Source organism: Lepisosteus platostomus, chromosome 13, assembly GCF_059453375.1.
Source record: "Lepisosteus platostomus isolate fLepPlt1 chromosome 13, fLepPlt1.hap1, whole genome shotgun sequence".
NCBI classification, from domain to species: Eukaryota; Metazoa; Chordata; class Actinopteri; order Semionotiformes; family Lepisosteidae; genus Lepisosteus; species Lepisosteus platostomus.
The window spans coordinates 37,634,910-37,658,925 of record NC_142623.1 but is presented as its reverse complement, the minus strand read 5'-3'; the positions used below and the strand labels follow the sequence as shown (position 1 = coordinate 37,658,925).

The 24,016-nt window shown below is 35.3% G+C and overlaps 1 protein-coding gene across 1 annotated transcript in view; it reads right to left on the bottom strand.

The window, feature by feature from the left end:
• Positions 1-5,142: 5,142 nt before the first annotated feature.
• LOC148650563 (protocadherin-1-like) overlaps positions 5,143-24,016 on the bottom strand; it is a 166,673-nt gene continuing 147,799 nt past the window's right edge. The window contains exon 5 of the mRNA XM_088604536.1: positions 5,143-12,255. Within this exon, the coding sequence (XP_088460662.1) occupies positions 11,876-12,255 (380 nt within the window). The 3' untranslated portion in view covers positions 5,143-11,875. The remainder of the gene's footprint in view (positions 12,256-24,016) is intronic.

Sequence of the window (24,016 nt, the reverse complement as noted above, 5' to 3'; positions counted from 1 at the left end):
AGTTTTCTTTATTCTGCAGTACTGATTACAACCACTGCATGAACAAAATATATATATATGTCACAAACTTTCACCATGCACTCTTGTAGTTTCATCCCTATCTTCTTGCCCTCTGTACACTGATTTTCTCTTTTTTTCATCTTGTATGAAATACATCAGTGTATAAAATTTAAATAGCTCATATAAATCCCATGATCTGAAATAAAATTTTATCTACTGATCACAATGACAGCTGGGTTTAATTACTCTGATTTTTAATTATAACATTGCATTCTGTAGTTCAATTTTATTGATGAATAATTCAGAACAACACACAGTATAAAGCACCTTCTAGTTACCTGCCTGCACTGTAATGTTCTTTATGACCAATTTAGTGTACAATATTTCTACTAAAAAAACCCATTAAAAATGAAACAAATGCACTACATCATCATAGTGATGATTGCTTATGTTTATATTGTCTCATGTCTCATATAAGAGCTTAAGAAAGGTTACAATAATGGGAGGCACTTTGGCCTTTTAGATCTTTTGGATGTCAGTAGGTAATTGATCCAAGAAACTCATTCGCCTCTTTCTTGAAAGAAGATATGGTATTGGCTTCAACAACAAGATTGGGCATCTCATTCTGTAATCCCTAAACCCTCTGGGTAAAGAAGTGCCTCCTATTTCCCGTTTTAGATACACTCCTACATAGATTGCATGTGTGCCCTTATTCCTAATGTTCCCCCTTACTTTAATTGGTGAAGCAATTTCTCATTCCTTCACTGATCTGCTGTGGAATGGAGCTCCTGACAGATAATAGTTACTGCAGGTCACCAGAGTGGGTGCTGCATTTCAGTGGTGGATTATGTGCATCCCCTCCTATACGTAAAAGGGTATGTATGTGCATTTTCTGCAAAATATATAATGTGCTCATTATTCAAATTAGACATTAGGATTAAATTATTATTTGGGGCATTGTCTTGACTAATTCAGTTCTCAAAAGAGAAAGTACCAGTGTTACAGTACAAAGCAAAATCAGAACACATATCCACGCTCTGGCTTTCTCATAACCATTTGCATTTATCATAAGGACTCTAAATAATTGGTCATATGCGAACCCTTTGTGCTTTGTGCCTAGAAGGCTATCCTATGCTTTCTTTAACTCTCCTTAGATTTTTAACAATCTTGCTATAAATAAATGTCTTTTGTTATTCAAAATAACTGTTATCCTTTACTCCCACGGCTATTAACCCACTAAATATGGACAATTGTTTGTATATTTCACTTTTTTGTTCATTCTCATCATACATGTATGTCTCCTATTTGTTAATGGGTTCATGTTGGGTTAATGGGTTACATTGTATATTGGTTTTACCTGCCTGCAAAGCAAATTTTCTATATAGGACAATAAAATGAAGTAAGTAATCATTTATCCTTTAGTTATTAGTTGTATGAAAATTACTTTCTATTAAATGTCTCCTTTACTTGGTCACACGTTAGAGTATGTGAATTTAATAGATATTTAATGATCAATTGACTAAAAACCAAGGTTCTGTAGAATCTTAATGAAGCACCCATAGATAAACAGTAATTATAGTATACCCTCATAGCTAATATATTCAGATGCTTAACATTCTACAGAACATTGACCATTAATTACTCAAATTACCTATTAAACCCTTACTTATACAACAATATAAACCATGACCTTTTACTGATAGAAATTTGCAACTTGACTTTTTGAGATGGTTCTCACCATTAAGTGCACAATATAAAAAAGCGACCCATCAGTAGCAATCTTATGATACTCCAAGAAGCACAATGCCTACATTGCATTTTTAGGACTGTAAAATTAATGTACATTTTAAGGTTATTTTGTGGTTGCTATTTTTAAATAAACAGAAACATTCTTCAAAAACCACTGTTCTGCCTTAGACTACATAGGGGTTACACTGAAATTAAAACATATCTCTGTCACGGATGTCAGAAAGCACTTGCCATAGAATGGCCAGAAGAGCAAAAAAGACCCTATGCATAGCTGCAAAACGGGGTTTAGCCCAGGCTCAGGAGGTCAGATGATGTCAGCTAGAAACCTATGCCCTCAGGCCGCAGAGGAGACGACCTGGTGCTAGGCGGGTCTCAAGACATCTGATCCCTCAATGCTGAGTGAGGAGGAAAGGATGACCCAGAACTATATAGCCCCACACAAAGACACACCGGAAGGATGAGCAAAGCACAGGGAAACTAGGAACAGAACAGAGTAGGAGCTCCCTCTAGCTATAGAGTGACAATCTCCCTTGCTGTTTAGACATTTTTTAATAATGCCATTTCAGAACACCTGAATAAATGCACATTGTCAATGTGCCAGATAATCATCATCAGGGCAACCACCTCAGCATTCACAGATTTCTATTGGAGATTGGTGCAAACAGACATGGCTTGACTTTTGTCTAATGGGTTGCTGAACATATCTACAGTCAACACTATAAAATCCCAGTGGAAAAACATGAAATGTAAATACTGGTATAAAAGATTAATAGGTGATGGATGGAAAAATTAGGATTTTAAAAATCCTCATTGCTACTGTATATGCATTTCATTTATGATTTTTTTTCTTATTCTGATTTCCAGGCTGATGCTACAGTATTTATGTTGCTGATCAATGAAGCATGGCTGACTTCAGTAACATTCTTCTTTTCAGTAGGTTCAAAACCCCACTTTTTACGCTACCTAAAACAAAAATGTTTTCGATGCTATATTTGTTTCTATTTTTACATGCACATAACCAGATGTACTATAAAACAAAATCTGTTCTATATCCACTGGTTACTAATTACCGTCCAAGTTCCTTGACCAAATCACTTGACAGGTACATGGTGTGAAAATTCATCATATTGATATCATAAAACATCTTAGCCTTGCATAGAAACTAACCTCTTTAGATTTATTGACCAAACACAATGTTCTTTATCCATAAATTCAATAACCTAAGCTTAATATTAAGCTCACGAATCAATTGAAACTGCCAATATGACCAAATCTCATTTCAGAAGAGCACACATGGAGTGGAGAACCACTGGGGGCTGGAAAATGTGTAGAAAGCATTTGCAGCACGTTATGTGTATTGATCCTACACTCAAAAACAAATTATTACTGGCTTGTGAAAGGGTGGGAAATAAAACCTAAAGCTTACTTTGCCCTATGCAAGTAGGTGATCTCCAGTAACCAGTGCACTGCACATTGCAGGTGTGAAGAGACAAGGTTCCTAGCATGACTGTGCTGTTATAACAATGACATTTAATGTAATTTAGGGAGTACTGAGCCCAAGTCCTGGATCCAATTAATCTTATAGGTCAACTCTATCTAAAGATTGGCAACACCTGTGTATGATTGTTGAATTAAGAAATTAATCTGTCCAATTAACAGAGTGTTGGTCCTTGAGGACTGAAGGGCACTCAAATTGTGGTCCCGTATGATCTCTAAATGACTTCATTTAACAAATCACTTGCTTAATGGGTCACGCTTCAATTGCTCCACACCTTTAGAAATTGTTGATTTAGTGGTGATCTATCAAACCTGATGCATTGGTTCTCTTCAAGACCAGTGATGGAGACACTTGAAATAGGGTATAGTGCCAGTGTAAAGGTTAATTACCTGCTGACTTAAACATCAGGAACACTCACTGAAATTAATACATTCTCACTCAGTCCATGGATGGCTGGAAGGGCGTTATATGGAGTTTTATCATCAAAATAATAATAATCCCCAGATCTCAGACAAAGTGAAAACTTCCACAACTAGTGCAATTCAATGTCACACAATGTTACCTCCTTTGCAACCTCATTTTAAGGTGATCTTGCTAGAATGGGGTGGGATTGAGTCGCAAATGTTTCAAAACCTAGAGGAACTCATACTCTTGCTAAATCTTGCTTCTGGCAGGGGATCACCATGTTGTTTGGAGTTAGTTCCTAGTATTTTGTCCATAGAGATTTTTCAGCATTTAAGGACAGAGCTCTGTACACTCACTGCAGATATTTTGTCCTTTTCCAGAAGAGACAGCAATGTATTTCAGTACAATTTAGTATAAATACAGAGACTATGTAATGAACTATGATTAAAACAAAATCAAAAATATCAAGTCAAACATTTAAAAAAAACAATGATCAAAAACTTTACCAAGTAAAAAAGAAGTAAAGATTCAGTGCGGGTCTGTATGGTGACCTGGCAGTTGGCACAGTTATCTCACTGCTCTTGGGGCCTGTGTTTGATTCCAGCCTGGTGTGCCTTCTGTGTGACTTTACACTTATCCTGTGATCACATGTGATCTCCGGATGCTCTGGATTTCTCCCAACTTCCAATGACATGCTGGCTAAATGAATTTGTGTCTTTTAATTCTTCCAATGTGTGTTTGTCCTGTGATGGACTGGCATCCTCTCCAGAGTGACCCATTAGCAAGAATTAGTTACTTTTGGACCATGGATGGCTGTTTTAGAGTAGTGTCACTAACTATAACAGTATCTGAATTTGCATTTACAGAACATATCTTTTTGAACCAAGCTTGTGCTAGCCTGTACATTTACTCTGAAAAATAGCTAACAAATTGAGGTAAAATGTAAAATAAAGAAACCAGTCTGCACTTTTTTAAATATTTTTTTATTGTAAAGCTTTAAGGTAGGACTAATTACAAGGGTTTCTCTGTTTGATTTGCTTAGCAAAAATAAAAGACCACAATTAGTTTTCCAACATGCGTATACTGATCAGGACAAAATGGAACAAATGGAAGAAAAAAAAACTAAGAAAAAAGACAAATAGCCCATGTTTCTGGGAACTCACCGTTTGCAATTAACATAAAACAAAAGATAAAACCTCAAAAGAGACAAGAAGCAAGTGAATAATTACAGTAAATGCTTTACAGAGCCGCTTCCACACAAAATAAACAAGAACCTGTCCAATCACACCCTAATGAACCCTATCTTAAAAACAGTTTACAATTTTAATTTGCCATAGGATTTTTTTCATAAATTTTAAAAAAGCTACACTTGCATGTACATAAAACTGTACAAAAAACAAGGCATCACAAGCAATTTTCCTATATAAATAGAACCGACATTTAGGCTACAAACTTGTATTTCCCGCAAAGACATACTTCTGCAGCAGTCATTTTTCTTTTTTTTTTCCTTTGTTTCCTGGTGAACCCTGACACAGCTTTCAATAGATTGTGGAGAAAAATATTCAATGTGGTGTTATGTACTAAACATGGAGTGGAATGCATGAAATTTAATCATGTTTCTATTTTTGGAAAGAATGCAACGTTTCACCCTTGAACAATGGTGTCAACAGTTACGAACATCTTGCCATAGACCCAACACAAATCTGCAATGGGTAGCAGACTAGACTATTAACCATGTCTGGATATGTCCTATCTGAAGAACAAGAGTGTGCAACCACTCCTTTTGATTTGGACATGTAACAAAAGGCAGTTACTTTCCTTTCCTCTTACCACGTTTTCTGACTAACATGAAGTAGTATGTTCATATTAAAGCTGGAACATACTACTAAGCTAAAATTAAAGCTTTTTACCATCCGGAACCACTGGGCTATTTTGTAGGAGAGGGATTTTGCAAGCTCAGGGATTTTTCCAGTTTTCTTTGGGATTGAAGTTGTGAAGAACAAACTATTAAAAGGCCAGCAGGAAAAAAAGAGTGCATCATAACATGTGCATTCACAGATATTCAACATGCATGAATAATGAGAACGCCTGGAATCATGCAAACTTATTAATTAGAATCAATGAGGGAAAGAATCTGCAATGTGCTCATTTTCTCCGCTTTTCCTAATTGTGCTCCACAAACCATGGCAAAAGGAAAAAAAAAAGACTGGCTTGCATGTACATTAACGTCATTTACAAATCCAGATCCAAGATCTCTTGTAAAAAATAGCAATGACAATTCACATTTATATGTATATAACAATGTTGTTTTTGACTATTAAGAAACCAACAATAACAACAAAAAATGTATATATTTATAAAACTGGCTTTTATTCATGCTGTACCAGGACTTTTTAGTCATCTGGATGCGTGTGATAAAATGCATCCTACTATATACTTGTGGACAGGAGACTGAGAAGAATGAACAAAAAGAACACATCTGGCAGTTTTGGGGGTTAGGTAGTGTGTTTCATACACTCCACCATCACCCTTTGTTTCCCTGTGCGAACTGTTCTGAAACCTTATGGAGGCCAAAACAGGGAAATCATGTCTCTGCACACTGTCAAACCCTGCAGATGAACCTTAGGCATACTTGTGAACTGCGTACACATCAACAGAAGGAGCTAACGAATCTGCCAAGTAATTTGGGTTTATAATTCCTCAAGGAAAGCATTCATCTTTGTTTTGGACAGTTTTTTTGTATTTATTTACAACAATCACTGTACTGGAAAAAAAAAATAGAATGAGCAAATGCCTTTATACTGTACATCTTTGTTTTAATTAATAGACAAACCACAAGTTTCCCCACTGAGCCCGTGTCTTAAACCACAATTGTCCATCATTTAACTATTCAGTAGAACCTAATCACTGAACAGTTAAATGTTTCTAAAACATTAATATGAATGCAGAACCTTATTCATGAGGTCAAAATTTTATTTTTTTCCCTAAATTATTTGAAAAATAATAATGTTGACACATTGCAATAAGACGTAAATGAAGGATCATGTGTGAGTTGAACTCGGCATTGCTTTTTTGACAGTTGAAAGAGACAAAAGCACAATGATACTTTTAATGTGAAATGGACAAAATATCCTCTTGTACAAGAAATGGAACTCTAAACAAAAATGACCTCAGTTCTTCCTTTATAAAGTTATTCTGTTTCTTTTCCATCAATCCACAGTACCTACAAAACTGACCTGAAAGGTACATCAGCTGTATCTAATGGCTCATTTAAACTCTAAGTTACCACACAAAGTTACCAGAAAAATGAAGCAATATACATGTTTTCTGCCTTCAACATGAAGGTTAATAAGCAAAAATATATTTCAATATAATTTTTCTATGTATTCCTATCCCCAAGATTTGCAATTTATTTTACAAAAAAACACCTAATGTATTAAACTGTCAAGGCCCAGTGATAATGCAAATAAGCATGCTTTACAAATGGTCACATCCATGGAAAAGGTTCCAAAATCTCTCCTGAAATGTGAAAGCTACTTTCACAGTAAAGATGTCAGCTTAATGAGCCTATATAATATATTCCAATAGCTTTTTCTGAATGAGTAATATTATCAAGAAGCTATACCATTGATATGAAGTACAGTGACAAGCTAACTGCTCCCCTCAGTTTCAAATATGTATATATATATTGTCCTACAATAAAAAGCAGATAAGAGCATTTGGCGGAGCCTAGGAATATTGCAATAAGACATATAAAATCAACTATCCTAGTAAAAAAAATCCTGCTTGCATCACGTCTGAATTACAGACTATGGGGGGGAAGAGCGTTTCATAACTCTTTTACTCATCATTGATTTATTTCAGTCTGCAACTTGCAATTATCTGGAATTCTGTCTTCCTGATGTTTTAGATTGAAGCACTTAGTGGTGAAACATCAAGCTCCAGAGTCATTTGCTGAGCAGGAATCTGAGGGCAAGATTTTCAGGCACAGAGATTACAAATGTAGCTTCTAGGTCAAGCTGAGTATGCAATGAAGAGAAGGAAAGGGTAAAAGGGAGACAAACAGAGCTCCTGATTCATTTATTGTTTTTTCTCAATATGTCATTTTAAACACTTTCTTTGAGTTCTCAGGTTGGGTATCAGTGTTGTCAAGTTAAGAGACACAGCATGAAGCCTATTTTCCCAGCACTGTAGTTCAAATAAACTAAGGCAGGGAGTTGAGGTGTACTGTTGGGGAGTTGTGGAGCTACACCCCTGTCAATTTAAAAAAATGTCCCATTGGCTATGTTTGTTGTCTCACTGAAAAATGAAAGCATAATGCGGACATCATAAAATGAAATGGGAGAGTTAAACTTAACAAAAGAACATTTTCTTAGTGTTCAGTAACAATGAAAAAATACAAAACTACAAGAATAATACAACTATATTAAATTGTATACCAACAAACAGGGAATAGAAACATGTTAATAATGCTAATGCAGCACAAAACTTGAACTTGGGTGAGTGCACTGATTAAAAATTAATTAAAGTAATAAAATGTCAAGAGCACAGAAAATTACTAAATTCATGGTTTAAAGATGGCATACGTCCAGAAAGCATAAGCATGCTTGACTGCAATTTTCCTTGTGCGTTAGGCTAACTGTTAAATTCGAACAATTTTAAAGGCTGAGACAGAGTTTTGTTTTGGTAAACAGCAGCCTTCAGCTGATTGTAAATGACTAAAATGACTGTTTGACATAGTGAGCTGCCTTTTTTAAAAGCACCAGACGAAGACATTCTGCAAATCTTTTTGAAACTATGGTCCGGGTTCAACTCGCATTTCAGCACCAAACTGTGTACATTCAAAACCTGATTTTCGAACTCAGAAATGTATTTTAGTGGAGACCATAGACTGCAAGTTTGTCTTTTCTATGGCAGACCTCCTGAAACTGACATGGGCAACATGAGTGTTATAAAGCCTCTGAGAGATGAAATACAAAGAAAAAGCAATCGAGCACAGAAATGGACTAAGCTTAAATGCAATTACAATGGATTATGGTTTTTGCTGTATTTTATCATAGCCATTAAATAGCTTAAAAATAATTGAAGAATGTGCTTTGTATGTGCTCATGGCTGGACATTTAATTGGCTTATTCAAATTGATTGTCTTTCTAATGAACATAGGCAATTCTTCACTTAAACTAATAGCCAGGACCATCTTTAAACACAAAACAATGATTTTCCATTATCCATTATGCATAGTACTCTGCTACTCCCTATTTTTCCTACAAAGTTTGAATATCTATTTAAAATTACACTAATTTATTATGAACAAATTATTTTACCCACATATCTTTCACAATGTATTAATGCCAATGACAACCTTAATAATTATGATTTTTTTTTTTAATTTGAAAGTGAAACCAAATCCCAGGCTTTTGAAATGCATCTGATTTTTTTTTAATTACATGTTTTTAAATCGGTTAAGAACAAGAAGTGTCTTTGGAAAGTTGCAACTTTTGGAAAAGAAGACAACTTACAAAACATATTTCTTACCAACATTTTAGTTTCCAAAATACTGTATTTTTGTGCTTGAAGTTATAGATGGCATTATCCCATGGAATGAGTTGAACAGAGGGATTTATGAGGTCTTTATAAAATAAGTTAAACGTATGGGTATTTACTTATCAGTGCAGGTGGAGACCAGTTGAATGTGGTATACAAACAAAGGAGATAACTAGACTACCAAAATTTCTTCTGTGTTTTTACAAACAGTTTATACATAATAATCAAGAACAGAAGAGCAGGGAAACGTGTGAGTAACAAGCAACACTGAGATTCACAGTGTGCTTACATTTAAGATACTGTACCAAAACCTAGTGAAGCAAGTCATACACTTATTTGTTGCTGCTACCTTGTTTAATCTCTATTTTCATGCAAAAAATGTTGACTATCTGGAAAGGTACTGTATTTCAACATCATATAAGACAACGTCAGTTAAATAGATGCATCATGTATACAATTAAAACGACTGCAATTAAATGGCTCTGACAGAATATGAAGAAGCATTTTGAATTGCCAATTTCCAATATTAGGAATCTTTTACTGAAAAGCACTCTGCAAAACTCTAGTTTCAAAAGTAAACATAGGGTCACAACAGTATCAAATAAATGCCTGAAGAATCTTTACTTCACTCATTGTCTTCTACCTATAAATAACTAAGATTCCCAAAACATACATTTTAAAATGTCAATATTAACTGAATGTAAAATATTCATTACAACACAGAAAAGACGAGCAAGAGTAAAATTGCCATTTTCGTATTACAAGACTTTGTAATGGATAAGTACTGTATGAACAATGAGAAAAGGGGCTTTACAATCCTGGTCCTGGAGTGAAAGTGTATCTGCAAGTAGTCATTATAACTCACCTGACCTACTTATTGGCTGCACTGGACTGGTTTTACAGCTTCTCCAAACTCTTTGGGTGGTGCTTCTTTAAAAAGACCCAGAGACTTGCAGACATACTAACATGCCAGATCCAGGACTGAATAGTCTTGGTATGCTTTCACATTTCACATGCCAACATCTCTTGTGAAAAAACAACTCCCTATATACTATATACTATATACTTTATCCTATATACTTCAAAAGCAAACTGTTTTCATTCTGGATGTGTATACAGTCACTTTTAACAGCACTTTGGTCATATAGGCTACTGCGTACACCATTTTTAATCTCATTATCATGGACATATTTTGCCAGAGTTTAAACTTCTTTTCTAGTCACCAACTATTAATAATATCTTCCTCAAAACTATCTTTAAACAAGAAACTCAGTTTACTCTGTGTATGAAATTATGACAGTTACCACAGGCAATTAGTGGGATGCCCATGCTTTCTACCATTTAATAACATTTGTCTTAATTATACTGTAGTGCTGCAGACTGCACTTCAAATCAGATGACTAAAGGCTCCAGCAGTACGTAACTTACAATATTTAACAAGAGCAATGAAAATGTCCCTGGTACACTGTTGATCCTAGTCATATACACCAGGTGCTTCTGTTTGTTTCAAACTTCATTTCTTTCTGCTGAATTATATTGGAACACAGATACCAGTATTGCCAAAATCAAGCCAAAACAATGAACATGTTTAAATAGATAAATGGCACCAAGTCATTGTGTACATTTCCACAACTATGATCAAACACAATGCTTTTTTGTAGACCACTGTGTGCTGTATTTGGCCATGACCAGAAGCTATTTAGGTAAACATTACATAATCAACAAGGAGATGGAGAGGTATGCAATTAATGAGAAAGCAAAAAATACAGTGCTGACACGGTAACGCACCAGACCCTTCAAAATACAGATATTTAACACCACTGACAAATCAAAGTTCATCTTTTCCTCTCCTACGAACTTCCAGAGAGCAGAGGGCAAAGATCATAGAAGGACGGCAGATGTCTCCCAGGCTTTGAATGTAGCGTTACAAAGTACCAGTTTCTCCACTGCAATGACATTATTTTCACCCTAGTTATGTCATCTGCTTCCAGCTTTGTTTGGAAACCATTTCTATGTACAAAGGTGAAAATTCTATGCGATTTAATAGCTTCTTTTCATTTCACTGTAAAACAACAAAAAGGCTAGAATTTCAAAAGCTCTTTACAGCAGAAGAAAAATTACTGAAGTCAGACAGACATATGCACACGAACCAAATGTATTTACAGCACTGTACAGTAATAGAGACCTCTCTTCTTTTTTACCATTTCCTGCTGCGTAGAAGACTTCTTTCCAGGTGAATGTTATCTGTTTATGATGAAACCTTGGGTGATAGCACTACAGCATTGATTGTACCTTTGGAATTCTTTGAACCAAGAGATTCAAAGAAATAAACGCTCCACAAGCAGGTAAATCAAGCAGCCAGACATTTAAAAAAGAAAAAAAAAGAAATAGTATTGGTATTTTTGTTTTATGTTCCTTGTTGTTTCTATTTTTAAATTTGACAGTGTTCTTATCTTTTTTAAAAAAAGAAAAAAAAGTTAATCAGTAAACTGTATTCCCATAAATCATACAAACATCTGAATGATAGTTTTGTGTACATTCCTTCAATATACTGGATTTTTAAAAATTCTTCATTTCAATTTTATTTGTTCTCCCTTTTGGATTCTAAAGCCTTCTTTAAATCATTTTGTGTTTTTTTTTCTTTTCTTCAGTGGCAAACAGGCACAGGAAGTATTCTCCTCACAGGTAGATCTCTCTTTTGGAACTCTGGGTAGAAGGAGTAGTTGCCGGTTGGAACTCTGAAGCCTGGGTGAGGGGGATTTCTTCCATTGTAGAGTCCTTGCTGGGCTCATGGCTAGTACTGGAGAAGGCACTGTATGGAGGCAGGAAGCGAAGCTTGGCATTGCGTTCCTCCACAAGCCTTGGGCTCCCATTGGTCAGCCTATCCTGGCTCCCTCTCTCTTGGTAAGGCACAAAGGTTGAGAGTTTGGGGGTGTTCTTGGTCACCTTGCGGTTTGGGGAAGGCTGTCCTGGCATCCAACAGGCATCTGAATGTCCAAATTCAGTGCATTCCCTAGTACAATTTCCAGTCATAGCAACGTCAGGTAGAGATCTGAGATCTGGAAATAGAAAAACAATAATAAGAAGTCATTCCTGAAATAGGAATTTACCTCAAACAAGTGTGAACTGAGCAAAAATATAAAAGAACTGAAAGCAGTCTCTGTATCCACTGTACTTTTTTATTTAAAATTATCACTATGTACATTTTTCTTTGATCTCCCTGCTGATATTCCAGTATGTTCAGTGTTACTCCATTTATGTCTGTCCAGCCTGTGTTTGGCCATTCCAAAGAACCATGGACAATAAACCACAAATCTCCCACAATCAACAAAAAAAGTAAAAAAGTTAATTATAGTTTTTTTTATGGCAAACATACAAGAACGTGTGGCTTCACAGACAAACTGTCAAAGAATTTAGTAAGCAAGCAAAGGGCTAATAGTGCATTGAAAGCTGCTCCAAACCATTATCACTGTTGAGAAAACAGCACCCGTTTTCACCATATTCATTAAAGCCCTCTGCCGTTCTCCAAAATGTTACAGGAGGTTTGCTTTAAGACCTCTCATTATTTTTCTACAAAGGTCACACCCCTATGGAAGCCTGACAATCCCCATGTGTTAGTGGAAATTACAGACTGTCAAATCTCAATTGCATTTCTTTAGCATACACAATTCAAATATAATGAGAGCCTGACTACTTGCTGTGAGATCTGTGGTTTTAGTGAAACAGTACAGAGAATAGTCAACAGTCATATCCACTATTATATAAAATGGAAAACATGCACCCATTTATTATTGTTGTTAGTTTTCAAACACAGTTCTAAAGTGGTGATATAACTGAAAAAAAGAATGTGTTTAGTAATGGCTACAATCAGGTAATCCAATCTTCTAACAGTTCAAGAATGTTGTTCACACAATCCACGCTGAGTCATTTAACACCTTTTCTAACTTTTCAAAGAAAAGGCATTCCATGTAGTTATAAATTGCTCGCTTTGACTAATGTTGCAGGTCTTGCACATCAAAAATGAATTCAGGTTTCGGGAATACAAGATAATCAAGCAGATATAATTATATCATGGTCTAGCATTACAATTTTATTTACTCAGCAAGCAGCACCTGTGGTGTAATTGTCTACTTAAATGTTTTAAGGAAAATGTTAAGCACAAGTACCTCAAAATTGTAGTTCAGGTAGTATAACAAACAATGAATGAGGTCCACACACATAATATTGCTTTTCACTGTATGTTCAGTAAACATTGTGTCAGTTAATCTCATGGTAATTGTATACAAATGTAGAGTCTTCTTGATGGAAGATTCTTGTACATGTCTATAAATGTGAATCACAGATTAATCTCAGAAGGTCAGAATCTTTAGGTTAAAATATCAATGTATATGCGGAAAATAACCTTTCTTCCTTATGCATGACATTAGATTATTCTTTGGTTCTAGGGGGGAAAACCAGACATTTTGGAAAGCAGTTATTTCCCAAACGTACAAAATGCCCTGACTTCATGAATAATTTAAATTCATTACCTGGTACCTAAGGACTGACTCTTTAGGCAAAGAATCCCTACTTGAGTTTAAAATACACATCCAGCATAAAAGAGGTACCATGTCTCTTTTGTTGAATATAAGCAGTAAATGTAAAATAAAATGAGACTTTCATCAACTTTGAAGGTTAAATCTTTGGCAGACTGATTTAAGCTTGAGTTCAAAAAGTTTAATTTTAATATAATAGGTGTGAGGTGCTCACACCTGAAGAAGGCTCCACGTCCAAAATGTTGTGTTTTCTTTCTTCTCTGTTCAGCATGGAATAAACCTATTACTTGTTCATATATCATGTGATAACATTTGTATCAATATCACATATCAAAGCCATGTTATAGCAAGCTGAGAATGAACATAAACTGACTTTAAATCAGTTATAATATCATTAATGTCTCCAGGGAAGACACAAGTAAATAACAACTAAGATTAAATTCAAGAAAATATATGCAAAAAAAAGGTAAAACACAAAAATATAAAATATCAATAAAATTGGAATTTTCTAGTATACACATGTAGCCATAGCTACATATATTGACTGAAATGTATCTTACATAAGACATTTTTATAAAAACATTTTGCTCTTAACAACATTGCAATGCAAGTACAAAACTTTTTAAAATCAGATTTGTAGTATTAAATACACATATAGACAAATTTACAAAAATACAAAACTCAGCACCCCAGTGGCTACATCATAACGCTAACAAATACAGGAACTCTTTATTAAACACATAAGCAAGGGATATAACAATAGTGTGTTGCAATAAATGCAAATAGATAACAGATTTAAATTAAAGAGGCATGCACACTGGTGATGTTGAAATTGTTTTTATTATGATAGGCAATATTGTGCCACAATTATTTGGCTGGATCTCTGACAGGTAACTATTACAATGTTTGGGTGCAAGGGGATTACTATCTGAGAATAATGGGTAACGATATAAGAATTACAATTCCCCAAGCTATTTTATGTCCTGTATAATGTCAAACCCAAAGGCACTTTAAGTTTAAGCAGCAAAAAAACTCACGTAATTCTAAGCTCACTGAAGAGAAAAAGTCACCTGACCCTTTATTCAAGAGGCAGAATAAACACTCATTTTCAATGGAGAACTGATTAATTCAGCCCCAAGTAAGATAGGATGTGATTTTTTTTATAATCTAAAGCTATTTTGAATCACTGGTAAAAAGACAAAAACTGAAGTCACTAAAGTCAGTAAAGATTGATTTTAGATAAATTATCAGTACATTTCCATAAATGTTGTTGTGTTTTCATTGTGTGTGCATTTCTATGACAGTTGGTGTGCAGAGTATGCATTTTGTATCCACAAATAGGCTTATCTCTGCACCCGAGTGCAAACTGTCAGTTTCAAGTCCCATTCCTGAATTCAGAAAGGGTTTTTAGTATCCCAGTTATTTCATAATATTACATGCATTCTTAATGTCATATATCGCTGAATTGCCATGTCTGATCAAGGAGACCTCTGAGAAAAACCAGCCTATGGTTAATAACATCAGAGATGAGCCACAAAAAACAAAATACACATTGGGTTAAAAAAACATGGCGTGCACAACATCCCTGAAAGTTTAAATTTCAACCACTAGCTTAAATGAGTTTTAAAAACATTCTTAGAGGGATCTGAGTCACTGAACTAGTAAATGGATTCACTCAGAGTTCAGGTTGATTCCTATGAGCCTGGGTCATGTCACTAGCGACTTCCCAGTTGGTGGTGCCCATCTGGCACAGAGCAGCTAGTGCAAGAGTGGAAGCATTATTCGGCAAGGGGATTTTCACCTTTTATCTCCTACAACTCGTCACAACCAGCGAGAGACACAATGCTCCTCCAGTTGATAATATACCTTGTTCAGTACTGTGCACTGTGCAGCATGTCAAACAATCAATGGCTCTGACAAGTGGGTATGCCAAAGGAACATGGCTATATGGTTCTCAGTATCCACATGTAATACAGACATTTTAGCTGCCATTTAAATCTTAAACAATTGTTAAATATATTCTCCAAAATGATAAAATATTATCTCTAGTAATTAAAGACTACTCTCTGCCCAAGTGTTTTCATCCCTTATTTGTAATCTAAACTGGCAATTCTGTTCTAATTGTTTTAGAAGTCCTAATGATTTACATATGTTCTTTGTGATCTAATAATTCAAACACTCATCATAGTGCTCAGCTCCTGAAAATAAAGCTATCAAATGACTTTAATATACATGTGGTTGTTATTCATAAACCAAAAAAGGAACCAAAATTCATTTTTGTGGGACATCTGGAGGTCTGCAGTGCTTCTGTCTTTTAATGCACCACTTACTGCCGATGAACAGCAGTTAACCATTGATTAATCCTGCTAAGTTTAACAACAACAGTGGAAGTTTGCATATTAGGTCCTACCAATTCAGTTTCTGTATACTAGTCAAGAAAAAACAGCTTCTTATCACATTGATTCCATTCTTACCTCTAACTGAATTTACCTAATTAGCACAGAACGTAAATGTTCCCCAGTTTTGTACAGTAGAACCCCCAACATGAACGTCTCCTAGAATGATAGGTTGTAATAAAATGATTACAAGGGATAGCACGTTAATTAGAGCCTTTATCTTCAGAGTTTATTAAAAGGTGTCCGAGTTGATAACACCACGCTGATAGATGTGATGCTAATAATGTAATTTTATTGGATTTTGCCATGGTGATAAGCAGAATGTTTCAAAATTGCTATTTCATTTCTGGAAGCCTTAGGTGCACATAAGAATTAATATATTCACTGGAAAGTTCAGATTCATATATTGCAGAAACTGCAGCTTAGGATGTGCTGATGAAATCTCACAAATTTATAAACATTAAAAAATATATGACTACAAGAAATTTAAGATTATCAGTTGTTGCACGCTGCCATGCCATAGAGGGTAAATTGCTACATACTCTAAAATAACAGGAGCTTTAGTTTCAGTTATGTGAAAATATATTCCTCTTTGGGTTGTATTATTTCTGTACTCCACTGGTTTCACATTTTAGAAGATATTCATCAATGTGTAATCAGCTGTTTCTATTTTCAGATCAAAGAAACATTTTGTTTGTAGTATGAATGCTGTTGTTTAACTGACAGCAAAAAACAGCAAAAAAAGACCATGGTACAATAGGAGGAAAATGGGAGGGAAAAAAAGGACCACTGCAGGTCACTGGAGGGTGGCAATATCTAAAGTAAACTGACGTTACATTAATTGTTAGTTATACAAACCATGAACTTAATTCAAAACAAAATAAACTCAATATCAATTAAACATTGGAAGCACAGCCTTAATACTCAATTTACTTTCCTAAGCCTGAACTGTTTAATAGTATGAGAGCTTGCTGGTGCATGGACTATGATTCCATTTTAAACGATTATGAATGAACATTAAACAATTCCTTAAATATAACAGAACAAAAATTCAATAGTGTATGTAAGAAGTACCAAAGATATGAAAAGTCAGATTCTAATTGTCTTTTTTGCAGGAAAATTAATAAAGGGGGACGCAGACACCCACAGAAGGATTGTAGAGACCCAATTCTGTATCCTGTTTAAATAAAAAAACATTAATTTCGCAGTTCACTCTTCTGTTACTACACCCAATTTAAAGATTCTCCTGGCAAAGAACCGCACAGCACTTGTTCAGACGACAGTGAGTCCTGCTTTTTCCACAAGGCAAGTCTTTCATCACGAGTGAATCCAATCTAATTGTGCTGAACTGTATGTAATTGTACTTAATTTGTATTTTTTATGTTTTATTTTATATATTTTTATATATAGACCTTCTGGAACTTCCTAGAACTTAACTTTCCAAGTGATTGCTACATATCATTGCCTTTAGATGAAAAGCTGGATTTTGAACTTGCATAAACCTTTCCCATTGGAGCTTAAGATCCAATTTCAGAAATAAAAAAACAATTTTATTTTGTCTTCACAACATAGGGGGACCATTTCAGGACCTAGGAGATGTTTTTACAGGACTTTTATAGCGTGTTTGGGAATTTGGCAAAAGTCAGTATGCATCAGGTTCTGTCAGTACATTGCGAGGCACACCAAAATGCACACATCTGAAGCTGATGCTTTGTTTGAAACATTGGCAGTGTGGAGAAATAAATAAACAAATGTATTTTGAACAGCAAGGTAAGTAATTACATGTTTTCCTCTGAATGTTGTCACATACAGTATTTGGTCACTCCATTAATGGAGTTTTTCCGTTATGGAATTCCAACACAAAGAATTTTTGCACTGGACAGCACAGAGTATCTGAATTTTCAAAAAAAATTGGGTCACATTTAAAATTTTCAAAACTCAATGTGTTGTTTATTTTCAAAATAAATGTTAATTGTTTATAGTGGGTTTTAACAACAGGATTTAAAATTTCTCCCCAGTTTCAATCATGGTCCAATTGAATTACTGCAAGTCACATTCACATGGCCATGAGACTTTTTTCTTCCTTATTTTTGTCTAGTTAAACTCCTGTTGTGCTCATCTTGCATCTTCAGTAAATGCTGCACAAAGTCTTCGTTTCATACAGCCCTACCAGACCTTTGATCGTACCTAAATCACTCCAGAAACCTGAAGTTCAATTATAGATCCTCTTATATGCACCTAAGTCTCAGCTGGGTTTATGCTTGTTAAGTATGGAGTTCCTGGCTTAGACAACTATGTTGTGGAGGGCAGAAATTATACTCCACAGTGGGAAAAATGGAGTCTGGTATGGTGAGAGAAGATACTCCATATTCAAGGATAGCTTATTAGCCGGCAAAGGCTTTTAAGTGGATGGGGCCTTCTGCTCTTAATTTAACAGTTTTATCTTTACTTCCAAGTAGTTCCAGTTAACCTCAGGGGTTCTTCCTGGATTTAAGGGAAACACTTTTTTAAAGCTAATTGGATTTCTGCAGACCCTGCTTGGAAAGATGACGGAGTAATAAAATGGAAATGATTTCAAGATGGTATCTGACACATTCTGCAGTAGTCCTGTGTAAAGAGGGGAGACTATTAGGCATGTTTTACTCCTTCAGTTGGAATATGGTGTACCTTATTGAGACTGTAAGAAATTTTGAATTTTAAACACCACTGATAAAGTATCTAAAAAAATCTTCAGTGATTATTATGCTATTAGTATATTATTTCTTTAAATTTGAATTAATATTTTGTAAAGCTGACTGCTTGATATTCTCTAAAATGCATTTCAAGTGTTGTATTAAATACATATTTGTAGATTTAAGTTGTTGTTTTTGTGCTTTCTAGTATTTATGTAGATATGGTGACACTGGTTTATACGCATTTCTGACAGATTTCTACATCTGACTCTCTACTAAGACACATCATTTAGTCAGTTTTCTCCTTTCTTACCTTTACAAGAATATATACAAGTCTGGCATCTGCTTGAAAATAAAAAGCTTCAGAGAAGAAACCGTAGTAAGACTCAAACTGAAAAAGGAAGCACTGCAGAATCCTGTATGCATTTTGTACATGGTATTTTTATCTTTATATTATTTCATGTTTTATATTACACATTTCATAGTACAGGGCACTGTTGTATTAAAACATGCAGCCTTAAAATAAGAGATACTTATTTTAAGTGTGTACCATAAAACCAGACACACACAAAAAAAAGACAAACATGAATCTGTTAACAAGGCCTTGTGCATCATCATTTTGATTTACATCCAAAATTTAAAAATTAATCAGTCTAATTTTGGATCTAAGTTATTAAAATCATTCACAACACCTCATCTCATCATCATGTGCTGGTGAATTAATAAAGAGCATTAGTTATGTAAAGAAATTTGCATTGCGGATCATGACCAAAAAAAATTAATGCTTTCAGACCTTAGCCTCCTGATAATGCGCTCCTAGAATTGATTTCAAACAGCGAGCTTTAAACACAAGGGTAAAAAAAGCTAAGTCCTCAATTACCTGAAAATGACAGGTGTTGTGTAGCTCATGGGGAGTGAGCTCGGCCTCTCAACACATGACAGGCACGTTTGTTTTAGTGCGAAGTGGACAGCTGTCCAGTCTGGACCAGCACCCTTGACTTCAACAAACAGGCAATCTGCCCTGTGCATCCCCCCCACTCCTCTGACCCAGGTCTGCTGTTAGAAAAACCTTGCTGAGTCTAATTAAACTTTGGGCAGATTAGAACTTTGCCTTGTCAGTCTTTATTCACGCTTAAACAAGTTATTACTTTTTTGGAAATTAAATTAGCTGGCGATTAATTAATCGACACGCTGCTTTGAAAGCAAGGAGAGGAATGCTCTTCACTGGGTGAGCTAAAAACAGGGCTGTGCATTCCTCCAGGATGATAATTACACTAAATTATTAGATAGGCACGTTTGCATTACAGAATTTGATCGAGGAATCCTGGTGTGAGAGATCAAGCTGTAGTCCCATTACTGCAATGTTAAGTTCTCAAACAAGCTGGATCACAAACTTTGGTCTAGATGAAATCCTTGTGGAATAGCAGTGGAAAATGAAACAGAAATGGCTCCATAGCTTAATAAGGTGGGGAGATGAAAAGAATAGTACATAAAAACTTGCAGGGAAGGCACCATTGCACAGGAGGGCTTTAGGAACATGGTTTCAAGCTAGACAAATACATACAGTCTTTGTTTGTGCATAAGCTGAAACTCATATGTTTTGAACAGTTGCAACCATTGGTTATCTGTTTTCAGCTTAGTGAAAAACCTTCTTCCAAACTTCTGGAATAGTTTCCCCAATTCCCTCAGCAATATATAGGAAAATTGGTGTTTGTTTTGAACTGATCCTTTTTGTAAGGCACTTTCTGTTGTTGTAGTGTGAGGTAAATATATAAGGTGCTAACCCTCTGGTGTTTCTGTGCATAAATCACATGCCACTGAGAGCTTTCTGCTTTTGTACAGTTTGTGAATAAAATCTGGGTTTATGACAGCACAATTTTATATATGAAAAGCTCGAACTGCAGAACTATTTTCCTGTTTGAATTACAGCAGATCCTCATGTGTGAACTCTTTTTTTTTTAAATCAGCACCATGGACAGATCACAAAAGCAAAAGCAGACACTTTTTGAATCTGAGCACTTTTTAGTAGTAGCAACCTACACAGGCTAAGCTAATCAAAAATCCCTTTACATTATACATGCCACAGTGCTTTTTATTTAAAACGTAGCAGGCTTATCAAGCTCATCAGATCATGCCTAATTTTATTGGCAAGATAGTTGTGGCATTGTACAGACTGTGAAATAGTCAATTTGTGACCCCTTGATTGTCCACGTGCCTGCTTATATGCAGCTTTGCAGAAGTCCATATAAACTGTTACTGTGGTCTAAATCACTAGGTCAGATGACCAATGTTTTTCATGGTTTGCATCTAAATGAATCTTTAAATAAATAAATATCATACTTTACCTTGATTAAAATAACATTGCAATCTCTCAGATGACACCTACATACCGTAAGTATATCGCACACAGTACAGAAATACCTTAACCACTAATAATCTGGATTGCAAAAGAAGTCAGGGGCCATTTTGGCCATTTTATGTGGATTTAAAATTAATTATTCTAATAAAAAGACTTCCAGCTATTTGAAACACCTTTATTTATTACAATGCTCAAATGAGATGAAAAGGCTAGAATCCAACAGTGATCAGGATATTCTAGCAGCCATGGGCATTCCAGGGTAATAATTTGAGGATCCCAACTATAGCAAACAATGATGTGTTTCATGTAACATTTACATGTGCAAGTTTTAACAGTGCTGTAACTCCTGAAAGTCAATTTTAATAGCTAGAGGGTGATCTGGGAACTGTGCGGATGGGCCAAGCATCTTGAAAATCAATAACAGTTTCCAACAACTAGTACAGCCTTTCTCTTACAACTTGCATTATACAGGCCAAATGGCCCCGGGAGCCCTATGGTGTTGCCTGCACATCACTTTGTAAGGGAAAGGTACTATAAATGTAAAAGGTAAGAATCTATAAACTGTATAGCTAAGATAAAGGGAAGATCTGCTTCTATAATGGGTAAACAGTAACCTGTCAACCTATTGACATCCAACCTAGGCATGGACACATGTAATCTTCCCCAAATAAGATGATAAACAGAAGTGCAAGTATAAACATTTAATTTTTTTGTATATAAAATGCTTTAAAAGTGTAAAATACTTCAGTGCTCTAAGAGGCACCTGGTGGTTCTATGTGGTAAATGCACCTCTGTTCATTCAGTGATGATTCATACAGGAAGCTGAGTACCAACTATGCACCGATTTGATCAACCACTCACATTCCTCACGGCCCATACGGAAACTTGAAGAAACTGCACGGGCCATGAAAAGACTCCAGAAGGATTTATACGCTAGACTGCATTTGTGCATTTCAGATTTGGGCATCATCCAGATACATTTTTATATTAAGTGCTCAAATTAATTATAATCAGCAAAGTTTGGGAAAAATGCTCAAAGTTTCACCTACTAGCTTATCATAATCTTTCATGACAAAGTTTGCAATAAGCAACCCAGCCATGCTGTTGAAGCTGATACCCTGCCTTCCTTCAAGAAACATCTGGATGAGATCCGCAGATTAATTAGCTACTAACTACCAAACAAGCTGGATGGACCAAATAGCCTCCTCTCGTTTGCAATTGTTCAGTTTCCTATTAACGTTAAAAAAACATTCTACAATGAGAACTCCTCGCACAGGCCCCTATACAGTATATCCCTTTGAAGAATCTGTATAGATGAAAACTATTTATCACATGAACAATTAAAAACTGCAAGCATAAACCTGTTATAAATTTCAGTCATTTAAGGGTTAAAGAAAAAAAAATCTTTTTGGCTTCCAATTTATCACCATCCCTCTGGAATGCAATACAGGAAAAATTCAATTATATTGCAAAAGTGAATAAATGTATAAATGTACTGCTAGGCCTGAGGCCCTTACTCTTATTATTTCCCAGGTTGCTCTTGGGGGCACTGTAAAAATTGAAGCTTATTAGCTGTCGATCTGAATCTTTAAAAATATTTCAAGAGGATCTAATACCATTTAGAAAGACAAAATGTGGAAACCTAAATACATTTACTTGAACTTGTTCAAAACAAGTTTCATATACCATAAAAAATAAATGTTCTCTTGAAATGGCAAAAAAATGATTCTATTATATAAAAACGTATAAAATAAAATAAGAAAAATATATAAATCAAACATGTATAATGTTAAAAAGGAATTATTCTCTAAAGTAGCCACATTGCTACTGTATGTGATTAATGAAATTGTTTTATCTAGATAGACAGCAAACTACATAGATAGACACAGATAATATATTTGACAATTTCATTGAAACATGACAAAAATCTGCCCTACCTCTGATCTAGAAGGGGTGACTGTTCTGCACATCTGCAAGCATTCCCTTAGAAAGATCCAGATATGTACAGTGCTGTATCATTTGGTTTGTGCACTGTAAGCAATTCTCTCTCTTGGAAGCATATGTCTTGCATTGCAAAGCCAAAGTGCAGAAGTAAAGCATTTTTCACAGCTAAATTATGACTGTTAGCAGCCAGTTTGCCCACCTTTTGCACTCTGATTACATCCTTGTCCCTGCATTTCTCATTTAAAACTGCTGCACCACATAAATTGTACACTTTATGGGGCCAATTTCATTACTGTAATGCTGCTCTACTGGCAAGAAGGAAGCTTGCTTTCACTGAGATGTCAGCCTGCTCTCTGTATTCTATTTTATTAGTTTTGCAATAATATACAGTAGTCTAAGAAGGTAGCCGAGGAACATGTACTTTTCCGTAAACATCAAAATTCAAGGAATTCTCTGTGCAGAATTTCAAGAAGAAAAAATAGCAAATAAGCTATGAGGGTACTCATAACCTTCTCTTACATAAGTTGAAGGTGTATACTCCAGTGACTCCAAATATGGTCATCAGTATAAGTGGTTCAATTAGGTAGCTGCATCAGCATGCAAAGGCTGCAAAGGACCAAGCACAGGTTTATTCTATGCTGAAAAGAGAAGAAAAGAAGCACAACTTTTCAGCTGTGGAGCCACTTTCGGGTGTCTGGTTGGTGTTCAGGCCTGTGTACAAAAAGCACCCGTGTACAAAAGATCTTAAACACCACAGCAGTGTAGAATTTAGCTGGAACAAACCATTTTCTTAAAGTAACGTGTTCTGGACAGTGACCTGCATGTTACAGTACATGTAGTAGACTGTTACATATACATATATTAAGGACTGTTTCTCAACTACTACTACTAATAACAACAATATTTGGTTATAG